At 40.9% G+C, this 12,653-nt stretch overlaps 1 protein-coding gene across 4 annotated transcripts in view; it reads left to right on the top strand.

The window, feature by feature from the left end:
* The first annotated feature begins 5,277 nt into the window (after window positions 1-5,277).
* The window catches only part of ablim1a (actin binding LIM protein 1a), a 40,547-nt gene continuing 33,171 nt past the window's right edge, over window positions 5,278-12,653 (top strand). For 2 of the 4 annotated variants that reach the window (XR_014877471.1, XM_085182086.1), the window contains exon 1: window positions 6,150-7,834. Coding sequence is in view for 3 of the 4 variants with exons in the window: in XM_085182086.1 (XP_085038212.1) it covers window positions 7,600-7,834 (235 nt within the window). In the remaining variant the exon portion in view is untranslated. Of the gene's footprint in view, window positions 5,863-6,148; window positions 7,835-12,653 lie in introns of those variants that run through there. The other 2 variants (XM_085182087.1, XM_085182085.1) reach the window with 2 other exon arrangements.

Below are 12,653 nucleotides of genomic sequence, written 5' to 3'. Positions count from 1 at the left end.
CACCGGTGCATAGCTGAAACTACAGCTTCCACCGCTGCAGTCTTTCTCCCTTTTTTTCTTTTTTTAATAGCCTACAACTTACTTCGTTGCTCTCCGTAAAACCTAAAGATAGATCTAAGCCTTAAAAATGACAAGCAGCTCTGTGATTGCTCTGTGATTGCTCCTTTAATCAGGGAGGTGCGTGTCATTAGTTCAAACCTGCTGCCTGTTGGTGGAGAATAGTCAGTCAACAGCAGGCGTTTGATAATCATCATTTGGTAAGGAGATCAGGTGATAGAAAGTACCTTTTATTTATTTTATTATTATTATTTTAGAAAGTGCATGCTAAATGCAAACTATAATTCCTTGCAGTCTGAGTTGTCCAGATGTTTTTGAAAGATTGACATTTTTTGGCTGAGTATGAGCAAACAGTTCAGGCAGGTGGATAAGAGGAGCTTGTTTCCACAGGCTTTTGTGCTGTCTTGGATTTCTGTCAGGTGACCTTGCGCTCAGGCACAGCATCCAGCTGTTCCTGCTATAGCTGTGATCAGATGGTCTGACTGACCGAGAGCTCAATAAAAAGCTAAACATGGCATCAGATTATATTAAATCTGTAGTTTGGTTCATTACGATGGGTCTGATCCATTTAGTGGGTAAAACAGCATCGGTTTTTGTTTTGTTTTTTTTCCTAAAGAAGCTGACTATTCAGCAGATATCTCCCCTCCAAACTCTATATGACAGGACCTTGTATAGCAAGTAGGCTTTGAACTCCCTCCCATTACTGATGTGGGCTACTGTATCTGCTGGTGGAGATCGATGAAGCTAAGAGCCCACTGCTTGAAAAGTGCCCCTGTGGTACATAGATGTGATTAACACACTCAAGCTCCTGCAAACAGCCAATCACCATTCCTGGGAATTAATTACATCCTACATCCTATGGTTGTGTATGCCAGTCATCTCCGTGCTGTTTAGACAAACATGAGGTTACTAATATGTGGATAAATCAGGCACAAACAAGAGCTTTTTCATCAATATGTCACATCAAGTCATCTGACATGTTTGATAGTATAAAACAATACACACGATTATTCTTTTGTTGTAACAATCTTTCTTGGCAAAAAATCCTGATACCCCTGGAAAGCCTGTTTATTTCTCCTTAAATGCTTCCAATTTATAAGGAAAATGCATTTGTGGGTTGAACAGCAGAGTTGATGTCAAATTTGCCAAATCTTTTGTCAGTGGCAAACAGCTTATTCTCCTTTTGACTCTTGCACATGCGAGCTTGGACCCTGGTAGAGCAGTCAGTTGTTGTCTGCTCCAAACAGGCCACGTTTGACAGATCGGGTTAGGGCTTGCGTCATAGGGTGACTTCAAGCTGGTGTTCTGCAAAGCTAAGTTGCAGCAGGTGAGCCCTGGTACCATTTCCAAATGGAAGGCCAAGTACTGTATGATGGTGATGACGAGATTCTGCAACCAGTGGACAATACCATATTTCTAGAGAACTCTATCCTCCAAGATTATAATGCACATCACACAAAGCGGGGTTTATATAAGAGACCACGACCAGAATTTGGGAGTGGAGAAGATGAAGTGGCCACTGAATACTTGTTTGATCAGCATAGGCGTGCTGTTCGTGTCAGAGTGACCAACACAACCACACTGGCTGACTTGTGACAAAAGCCAGTTGAAAAATAAGACACCATCCCACAGGACTGTGTGACCAACATGAGGAGGTGATGCCAGGCTGTTGTGGCTCCGCATGGTTCCTCAACATGCTGCAGAGGGCTCTGTTTGTTAGATGAATAAATTGTTAAATTGTGGGTTTGTCTTGTTTCTTCAGACTTCAATCATCCAATCCAATAAACGATACCAAACAAGAGTCAATGGCACACATCTGTTTGGCAAATTTTTAATGGGTGCTGCCCAAATGCATTTTTCTTACAAATGTGGCAACATTTAAGGAAAACTAAATAGAATTATTGCCAAGAAGTCTTATCACAGCAAAGAAATAATCGACAAACCACAAATTTCTTTACTTTGTAACAAGTTTGTATCAAATCACGTGACATGCCATGTTTCGGTATAGTTAGTTATCATAATATGATTGCGTTCTTTTTTTTTACTTTGTAGAGAATCTGCACGTATGTTTCAATATCTTGAGGCCTATCAGAATATATTTCCACAGATTTTTTTTTGCCATATTTTAAGTGTTATCTAATTTTTCAGAAAACTATTTGCAACCATTTTGCTAAACGCTTTCAGCAAAGTCACTTTTCAAGCAAAAAGCTAAAAAGCTAGTTTCGCAGTTGTGAGAATTTGTTACTTTTCATATGTCTTATGACACAATATATATAGAGTAATTTTTAACAGTATTTTTAAAAATCTAATCTGCAATACTGTAACAGCTGCTTGCAGTTCCCTATTGTGTGTAATTTAAACTAACGACCACTCTCCTTCTAGATTTATGATCAAGATGCCAATACGAAGTGTCTAATGGTCTGCCTGGTTCATGTTTTGGACCTCTAGTGGTATCATTATCAATATTTCACTGTATACAGGAAAGAACTGAAGCACGCTTGGTGATTGATTTTCATCCAAGAGCAAAAAGGAAGTTTAAAATCATCACAAATTACTACACTTTCTCCTGCCAGTGTCCCTTTATAATCACGGGCCTCTCCTTCAGTGGTCCAGAGAGTATAAGCTATTATTGTGCTCTCAGCCTTGAAGTCGCCCACCCCTGTTATCAGCACAAGGCCATCGGCTTTTACCTCAGTAGTAGTGATGCCCTTCCATTAGTCACCCCACCTTAACCCTCGCGGGCGTGCTGCTCTCTCTGGGCTTTTGAGTCTCATCGTATTTCCTGTCCTTTTTTTTGCTTTTGTCTAGAATCTCTTAACTCAATTTTTATTTATTTTTCACAAAACCATTATCCTAGTCAGTCGTACCTATGAGCTGCTCTGTGTGCGTCTGCTATTAATGGCCATTGAGCAGTTCAGCCAGAGCAAATGGGGCTTAAGTGCATTGTTCAAGGTCACATTGTGGTGGTATTTGAGAGATGAGCATATCAAATTTCTCCACCGACAGTACATTATTGGAAAAATCAAGTAAAAAAAAGAAACGAACTAGCAGCTATGCTACTTAGCATAATCACTTTTTTGTGCTGGATATTTGCTGTCAGTTCTTTGCTACTTTACAACATGTTGGACTATTGAGCTTTAATATGTGGGGCTATGATGTTTTCAGCTACACCCAGGGTGTCGTATAGGCTGGCATGTTGGATTATTTTATATGTGGTTTCCTGCTTGTAGAGCTTTAAATTGTGTTGAAAATATCCTTCATATGTGTTTTTTTCCTAAAGAATTTTTCCGTTGGGTGTAATTAAATGTCTAATTACACCCACCATGCAGATTAAATGATTGTTTTAGTTAGTATGTTAGCAGGATTTGTGAAAAAGTTATAGATGTATTTAACTGTGGAAACGTTTTTGGCCACCCCTCATTTCTTCATATTTTCTTCATATTTTTCTTCTTTTTTTTTTTTTTTTTTTTTTTTTTTTTTTTTTTTTTTTTTTTTTTTTCGCCTGTCCCATTTGGTTCTTTAGCCGTCAGAATTGTTGTCTGAAGACCAACAAGGATACCCAATGGATTTATTTTGCCAAATGGATCATCATGGCATTGCCGTATTGGTCCATTTGATCGACCTTTGTTTTTATTATTTATTTTATTTTCAGTTGTTACAGACGGGACAGACATGAGTGAGGGATAGGAGAGGGAGAAAGAAAGAGGAAGGAAAAGAAAAACAGAAGGGGAGAGGGACAGTGAGAAAGGGGGGAAGAAAAAATATCTCCGGGATCACCTGTTGAGAGAAAAAGAATAGAAAACAAGCAAAAAACAAAACAAAACAATGCAACATACTATACACAACACCATCGCATTAATCTAGCTAAGTGAAAACAGCAGTAAATACTAAATATTGAATGTTGTTGTGCAGCACGCAGGACAGACAGCGCACAATGTGCTTTGAAGTAGCAGCCAAGAAAGGTGTGATTTAAGTCTACGAATAGTGAACACCCATGTGCACACCTGTGTGGATCGGCGCGCTTGTATTCAAATGGTTTCCCCATGTAATGGTCTGCTAGAGGATGTAGAGAGCCATAGCCCCGTCCCCCAGGGCATGAAGCAGGCATGGAGGAGATCCAGGCCCCAGACATCCAGAGGCCCCAGAGTTTTCATATTTTTCTTCTAAGGAGCCAGACTGTCCTGTCACTTTTTCAAAGTGGTCTTGAGTAATAGTTCTCCAGACTTTCTCAGGAAACCAATGTCCAAAGAAAGTTTTTCTTTAGACACTGAGTGTGTTTTCACTCAGTCCTTGTACCTGAACATTTTCAGACAAATGTGTTTTTTTTTTATTAAACCTCTTAAAACTTTAATTCAATTCATTTTAGTTCAGTTTTATTTATATAGCGCCAAATCACAACAACAGTCACCTCAAGACGCTTTGTATTGACCCTAGAATATAAAGCAGTTATTAACACTGACCTGTGAATCATCCAGGCATAAAAGATGCACTTAACTTATGGCAACGATTCAATGTTGTTTGACCATAAACAAAGTTCCAATGCAGTAAAAGCGTACCTGGATAGAAACACAGTGGAACACTATCAGTCACGGACTGGCCTCCAGTCAAGTAATCCTGAAGATTACTTAAATAAATTAGAAGAATGCTTACCTAAAAAAAGTATTCTTTGCCTTCAGTAAACATGTAGCAATAATTTTGAGTAAAATGCAACTGAAATCAAAATCAAAGCTTTTTTATTTAAATCAATCAATCAAATAAAATTAAACGTTGAGGAAAATGTGCCTGGTATAAGCCAATCAAGTAAATTTAATTTGACCAGATTCCATTAAATATAATATTTTACAGTCTACTTATGTCACAAAATTATTTTTTGTAGTGTAAGTGGGTTCAGGCTGTGTTGGAGAACAAAGGAGATCATATTTCAAGCTCTTTAAAATTGTACCAATTCTTTGTTTTTCTCATTTACTTTATTTCCATATGCGTACACACGTTTCAATAAATCACTGCACTTTTCCCCCATTTTCCTAGCAAAGGCATGTTGTTAAGGGAGGTTTCGCCCATGCCTGAGGTAATGTTTTTGTTCTTCCATCACTATCACTGTGAAGAAATGCCATCCTGTTTTCCAAAGTATTTTTGTAACTTAAAAACCCAGTTGTACGTTTTATTACATGCTGTTTATGTGCATGTGCACTAATGAAAGTCACAAGAATTTTGTGAGCCTGAAAAATTATAGATAACTTATTTTGTCCTGAAAGTAATTTCATTATGCAGGACTTCAAGTTACTATGAACAAAGAAAGTGTGCCTCATAAACCTTAGTGCATCTGTGATTTTCCTCCACTTCCTGCTTTGCCCCGCCCTTTCCTTGACCAGTTTGCACATCCTGCACAGCGTACCTGTCTCGGTGCAGTGTTATCTTGATGATCAGTGGTGGATGAAAAAGGAGGCACGGCTCCGTCCTGCAGTAACCCAATCTGATGTCTCCTTCTCATCCGACCATCGGAGAGGGCTGCTCACGCTGCAACGGCACGACCCTCTGCCTCAGCACTTTTCTCTCTCCCAGTGTGTTTGTGTGTTTATGCACTGTATGTGCGAATTCCGAGGGTCGGCGTGTGCGCGCATGCATGTGTCCTGGCAAAAGCCTGAATAATTGATGAGCAGTGGAAGGAGTGAAAGCACTGCCGGACGGGACGGTGTGTGTGGGAGTGTGTAGAGATGGGGGAGAGGAATACAGTGAGGCAGCAGCCTGGCTACGATGGGCTCTGCAACTACGCCCAAAAAATCACCTCCTGTTTCGGACTAGATGGTAAGAGAGGGGGGGGGGGGGGGGGGGGGGTGTTTGTTATGCGTTGATAAGGATGGAGAAACAGCAGAGGCTGTGCGAATGTGTGTGATGCATTTTATGTGCTCTACTGATTTTCAGCTGCGCAGGGACAGCAGTCTTGTTTTTCTAAGCGTGTGTGAGTTGCGAGTGTGTGGGTAGTTGTGGCAAAGATACCACAGACTGGATGACGATTGGAGGGCAGTGCAACATTGCAGCAGAGTACTATGTCCTCAGCTACTCTCAGGTACATGTGTCCTCGTGTGTGGGTGTGAGACTGTACATGTTCTTTCACTGTCACACTTTTATTTTTGCCTGTAATGAAAGTCTGACTGCCTGAATGAAGGTGTGGTTGCAAGCAGACTCCAGAGGAAGTAAAATTAGATAAGTACCTAATGGTAATAGCACTATACGCAGCCAGTCTACCTCCAGATATCCTGTCTGTGCACCCTCTCAGACAAAGAGGAAATTCATTAAATTTGAAGTACAGGCCAAGCCGGGCATCTCCAGACTAAAAGGAAATTTTGTGCTTTGTCACTGTCTGCTATGCTTTTCATCAAGTGTGCGCTACTCTGGTTTAATTCTTTCGTGACATGTTTCATTCACTCTTATCTGCTTGATGGAATTAAGACGTCAGGAGTTTTCTGTTTTATTGCACTTAGTTGATATTATGTTGAAATATGTTTGGTGACTACGTAGCAATTTCCTAGCAACTCTGTGTCAACAAAGCTATCATATTTTCAGTTGGTTTAAAGCATTAGTGGGTTATTGTCAGTGGATTTTACCTCATGAAAAACTTAGATTTCCAAGGAATGTGAATGGATTCTTGGCTGGAGGAAATGAGCCAAGAATGAAAAGACATTGTGCAAGTCTTTGCAGAAGCAAATTTAACTCAAACCCAGAACATGTGTTCTTACTGCGTTGCAACTTAGCAAAATCCTATTGATGTAGCCGTCAATTTCAATGCTAATGGAGGGATAACTTGTCTGCATTTCAAGTTTAACACTAATGTATTCACAGGATCTTTAGATGTTATTGATCCTGCTGATAAGGAACAGTGAATTTGTGCGTTCTTGCCTGCTGGAATGACCTTGCTGGTTGTTGACCTTGTAAGGGACTGGCAGACTCCCAAGGCAATCCAACCTTGAAAGAATGCTTTGGGTCAGTGTAATGCTCTACAATGATCCATTTGTTCTTTCTGTGTGTGAACCTAACTTAATGTAAGATTTAAAAAAGGATCTTGTTATTTAGCAGCGTAATTGAACTTAAAATGTAAAAACAAATCAAACCCCACCCAGAAGATAATCGTGGCTCGACGTCAGCCTTAAGCAGCTTAAGGCACCAAGCTGGTTGGGCTGAAGACACTCATACTGTAAGCTTGTTTCCTTACGTCTTACTCTACGCTACTTAAAGCAGAGTGTTGGTCTTACCTGCTGCCTGCATGCCCGCCTCAAGATGGGCACCTGAATAGTGATGGATGGAGGGACCCTAACCAAAGGTGGTTCATCGGCTCTTGAAACCGGGCCAAGATTTAACGATGCGTTCTTTTGAATTTACCCTTCAAGCTTCCTTTGTTTCGCTTCTGTGCCTCTGTGAACACCCCTCACCCCCGATGTCCAAGGCTGAAAGTGTTTCAGAGCGAGTCTGAGTCCAACACTGGCTGACGTCTACCTGCAGTGCTTCGCCCTTCTCTGTGGGACGGTCGAAGGAGAGCAGGGCACCATGCCTACTGTGCCCAACCTCAACAGCCTGAGCAAACTGTGCAGCTCCAGCCGCAGCCAAAGTGTCAACCGCGTCCGAGTAAAACGCAAGAGCTCGGTAAAACGTATGTCCATCATCGAGGATGGACATGTGGCGGAAGTCCTGTACCTGATTCCTAAACAGTACATGGAGCAGCTCCCGTACCTCAACCCTAATGACTATTATCTAAGCGAGAGGCTGAACGATGTCGCTACAGGTAGGACAGGTTAAAGCATATGGTCAGCTTTTATTAACTCAGCTTCTGTTATAGGCTTTTTATTGTCCAAATAATAAAAACTAACTGTAGTGATATTACCTTACCTCAGTGCGAGCAATAAAACATTCACAATAACATGCAAAAAATAGACTGTGCATCTAGTCTAAGACACTTTTAACTGAAGTTACATTAGAGTTTATAATTTTTCTTCCTTTTTTTAGCAGTTGTTTTATACAACAAAAGACTCTTATTTTAGCCCTCTATTGCAGTCTGGCTGCTCTGTTTGTGAGTAGGTGTCTTGAAGTGAATTGATTAGTTGTTGCTCAGAGATCAGTTTGTTCTAATTGGATGACAGCGCGTGACTACACCTCTTGTGGATTTCCACATCTGACCTGTGTTTCTGTGTGCGAGCCTCACTTGCATGAGTTATGCAATGATTACACTGAAAAAGTCTCACAGAAAACGTCAAAAAAACCCGTCAGAAAATTCATCACCCTCCTCTCTATACTTATATAATTCAAAGCCATATGCGAGGGTAATTTTGCTGAATTTTGCCAAGCCAACGGTACAACAGTACATGACGAAGTGACATGGTGGCTTACATCAGGATTAGAACATGGGCATTAATACAGATTGAAATTTCCAGACCTTATGCATTCTCTGACTGCATGCCAGGCAAAGTAGTAAAAAACATCATTGCTTGGCACTGAGTTGTCCTTAAAATAAATACTTGCAAACCACATGGCAGCAAGTTCCTTCTAATGTTGGTGTCTAAAAGTGATTTTGAGCTTCCAGCTTTAAGGAAGGTGGTTTCAGCTAAAAGTTCACAGAGGTTAGCTGTCAGCTAAGATCAATCAGAGACAGTGACATTCAATAAGTGCTTATATGCAGTAATATATATGCATTTTTTTTGGGGAGACTGGATAAATTCTATGATTTTCATAAGACTACATGTTTGTAAAAAGCACTCAGAAATGAACAAATAGTCATCCTCTTATTCAGCCATAACCACTCCCGAAGCCTATTGTTGCCTATGATTGCTGAACCCAACACAAGCTCTGTGTTCCCACACCATAAACCCTCCTGCATTATTCCACTTGATGATTGTTTGTTTGAATGTGAGTGGCACTAAGCCTGCTCTCCAAGTGCTATTATCCAGGGGTCAACAAATATTAATCGATTCCTCAAAGAAACATGAAAATAAGTTAAGCCCTGTGTGGGTTGTGGGTAAAAAACAAAAAAGGGGGAAAGAAAAGTGGTTTTTATGTTTTGGTAAATTGTTAAAACATTTCTCAAAAAATGCCAATGAAGTTGTTTGTTGGAAAAATATAGTTCTGTGTGTTCAGGGTGGCTACATAACAGTAATGTTAATCTGCAATGGGTGAAATACGCTTTAAAGAAGTGCGCCAGGTTGCACAGGGTTGGTGTTCAAAAGGTTCTCACTGTTTTGTAACCTGTTTTAAAATAGCAGCAAGCCGGTGAAGTGCGTGTCATTATCCAGCGAGAGAGAGTTAATTAAGTCTGTCTGTGCTCCAAAAGAGTTTAAGAGTGCATCCTAGTTATTTGTCTTCTCTGTCAAGTTTATAAAAATCTAGAAATCATCATCCAGTCCACAGAGTGTCTCAAAATGCATATTTAAAAAATTTTTTTTTCATGCATTTATGTGTATATGCAATGTGTGTCTCTGGTGTCTTGCAACCATAATTATAACTGCAGCCTGTCCTCACTTTTTTTTACTCCACGTGTGACGTTTTTTTTTTTTTTTGCAACATAATCATTTTTGCCAGTTTGGCTGTGGTCTGAACCCATAAGACAAATTACTATGAAATGCTCGTATCAGATGATAACAGCACTTAACCTGCTAATTTACAGGCTTGTTATTAATTGACAGTCAGACATGGATCATCCATAGGTGCGCCAAATACAGCAGAAACCTTTCATCCATGGATAATAGGCTTTGCTCCTCAGGAATTGCTCCTGGCAAGCCTATTGTACCATGATTGTCCTGCAGCTCCTACAGAGATTATTAAAAGAGTCAAGATGATAATAGGTCCACTACAGCAGGAGCAGTAACAGGATGTCTTTGTGCTGCATTTAGCAGTTAGTAGGTGGACTGCAAACCTCGTAGTGTTCTTTTAGTTTTTACTGGATTTTATTTTTGTTTTAATTATCATACACTTATGACATATTTCCCTTTCTTTACAATAAAAAAGGGTGGAGTGCTCGGAGTAACGTCCGGCAACTATTTATACCATTTGCCTCCCTGGCATGTCGCCCGTTTGTTTGATGAGGAGAAAACGCCCCGTGGAAACTGTGGTACGATGATTGGTTTCCAGAAGGTGGCACAGTTTACACTGCAGTAGGCGAATGCATTCTGCATGCATAATAAGCTGCCTGCATTAGGAATTACAGTGGCAGTGCTGATGAAAAGCTGTTCCTCGCACATAGCCATAGGGATACGGATTGATCAGTAACCAAATTTGGTCCCTAATTTCTGCTGAGTTACTTTTGAAGTCATAATCTTTCCACCCTGTTGTTTCTAGAAACACTGGACTGGCACCTTGGGCATCAGTAGAACTTTTTAAATTTTCCGTATAGCAAATAAGAAACTTTATTAATACCCTAGTTTGTCAGCTCTGAGTGAAATAGTATTCCAAAATAATTCCATATATTTGATGCGGTTTCTTTTTAGTACAACAAAACGTGTCACTTCAGTTACATAACACACGTGCATACATTTTTTTCTTGTTTTTGCATGTTGTCGCATCTCTAGCAGATGGGAGTCTTGTTTATTTTGCAGGGTTTTTTGTTTTTTTTTATCACAGAGGTGCCACTTCATTCATAGAGTCATTTTTTTCATATGGTTACTTAAGCGGCAGATGATATAAGAGCCGGTATGTTCATCTAGCTAGAACATGCTCTCCTGTGCTCTGTGTAATTGGATTCCAGGGGACTGGAGTTCCAAAGATATTAATACAGCGCTCGTGTTCGCGATCACAGGAAGTTTAACCTTCAACCTTAGATGGCCCGTTTTGGTCTTTGCATTGCTGCCCTCATGATCACTGAGATTTTTAGCAGTTAAGGCTCACACTCTAATTAAGGTTGGCTTTACTGGTCCAAAAACATACTTCCAAAGAAGTCAGCCTTTTACTTAGTTGCTTTTAAAGCTGTTGTGGTCTGCTTTTTTTAATACATCTGTCAAATACTGAAAGTTTTCAGTGAGCCACTCTTTTAGCACAGCAGGCTAATTGCCTTACTGTAAAAAGTCATTGATCACCACCTGCTGCCCTGTTGTACTGAAACACAGTCTTTGCTGAAGTGTCTGTTGTACAGCACAGTGATAAGGGGGTGCTTTTTCAGAATAATTCAATGTTGAACTTCTTACTTGTGGAATAGATTTATTTGCATTTCAGGGTATTGATAAATCGCAGTACACCACCCAATTTGGAATGGAGGACAGTTAGAAATAAGGTTTTACAACTGGAAAAAAGAAGAAAAAATCTGTGTCATTACATGTGAGCAGGTGTGGGGATTTTTCTTTTTTGGGGGGGGGTTACTGTTTTGGTCACACAGAAGCATCAGCAGCCACCTGGTTGCTGCAATGAGGAGGCGGCTGACACAACAGAGAGGCTGAGAGAGGGAGCAATAGGGGAAGAGGAGGGAGGAGGATGTGTGGAGGGGGGGAAAGGAGGAGGAGAGGGATGGGAGGAAAACAGGCAGTCGGGAGGCAAACCCCACGCTGTAGCTGTTTTTGAGAGGAGCGCTGAGCAGCGCCCACACCTCTCTCTCTCTCCCTCTCTCTGGTGCTTTGGCTTTCTTTTTTGTGCTCCAGTCTTGACTAAAAAAAGGGATCTAGCAGCTCGGGTGTTTCTGGTGATTGATCTTCAGAGCCTTTTCTGGTGCGGATATACCTGGATTCCAATGGTCATGGTCAAAGAAAAAGGTATTCCAGCGGTCATGACTGTGTGTGTGTGTATGCATGTGTGAGGTTGTCATGAGTGTGTTATTACGGGATTTGTTTTGCCTGTCGTGCTGTTGACTGTCTGCAGACCGTATAGACGTGCAGTACGTCCATTTGGCTTTAAACTCCTGTGTCTCGCTGAATTCGATTTGACTGGACTAAATTTCTGATTTCCGATTTGATTATTTTTAGAGATTTAGACATATGATGTGGTAATATGGGGGTGGTTTTCTCTATGTGGGTGTGTGTTGCTTGGAAGAAGTATGACTAACAGCTCAGTCTAAATGTGCATCTCTAGCACATCAACATGTTCCCTCAGAGAAGCAGACTTGAACATGCTACGCCCTTGTCGATATTCTCTAGCTGCTGCTGCTGCTGCCTGGGTTGGAGTCTGCTTAATTTGGCTGCATCAGGCTTTATGTAAATGTACAGCATCTGGCTTGTCATATAGGAGCTTGTCAATTAAAACCTTCAGGGTCATAGTTCTGGGATTAAACAGTTCATCTTTATAAAGAGGCTAAATAGCGAGGTAACGTAGAGACGAAAAGTGGAGCACTAGTGTAGGGAGGCACACTGCGCAGAGCTGTGGACCTGCACTCTGTCTCTCCCTCCCTCTCTCTCTCTCTCTCTTTCTCTCTCTCTCTCTCTCTCTCTCTGTCTGCAGCCGTTGCCATGGTGACCATCTAAAAGGTACACTCCATTGTTGTCAGCTGTGGCCCCATTCATAGTGTCCTGTTGAAAGAAAAAGATGATTGTTTCCACCTATTACCGAGGTCGCCCGGCTGTGTGGGCAGAACGAAGCGAAGTCAGGGGTTGTCGTTTAGAGATATTAACATTCCCTGCAATTTGCCGGGGCAT

This window comes from Neolamprologus multifasciatus, chromosome 13 (genome assembly GCF_963576455.1).
Source record: "Neolamprologus multifasciatus chromosome 13, fNeoMul1.2, whole genome shotgun sequence".
Classification (NCBI taxonomy): Eukaryota; Metazoa; Chordata; class Actinopteri; order Cichliformes; family Cichlidae; genus Neolamprologus; species Neolamprologus multifasciatus.
The sequence above is the reverse complement of the archived record's forward strand: the minus strand, read 5'-3'. Positions and strand labels throughout refer to the sequence as shown.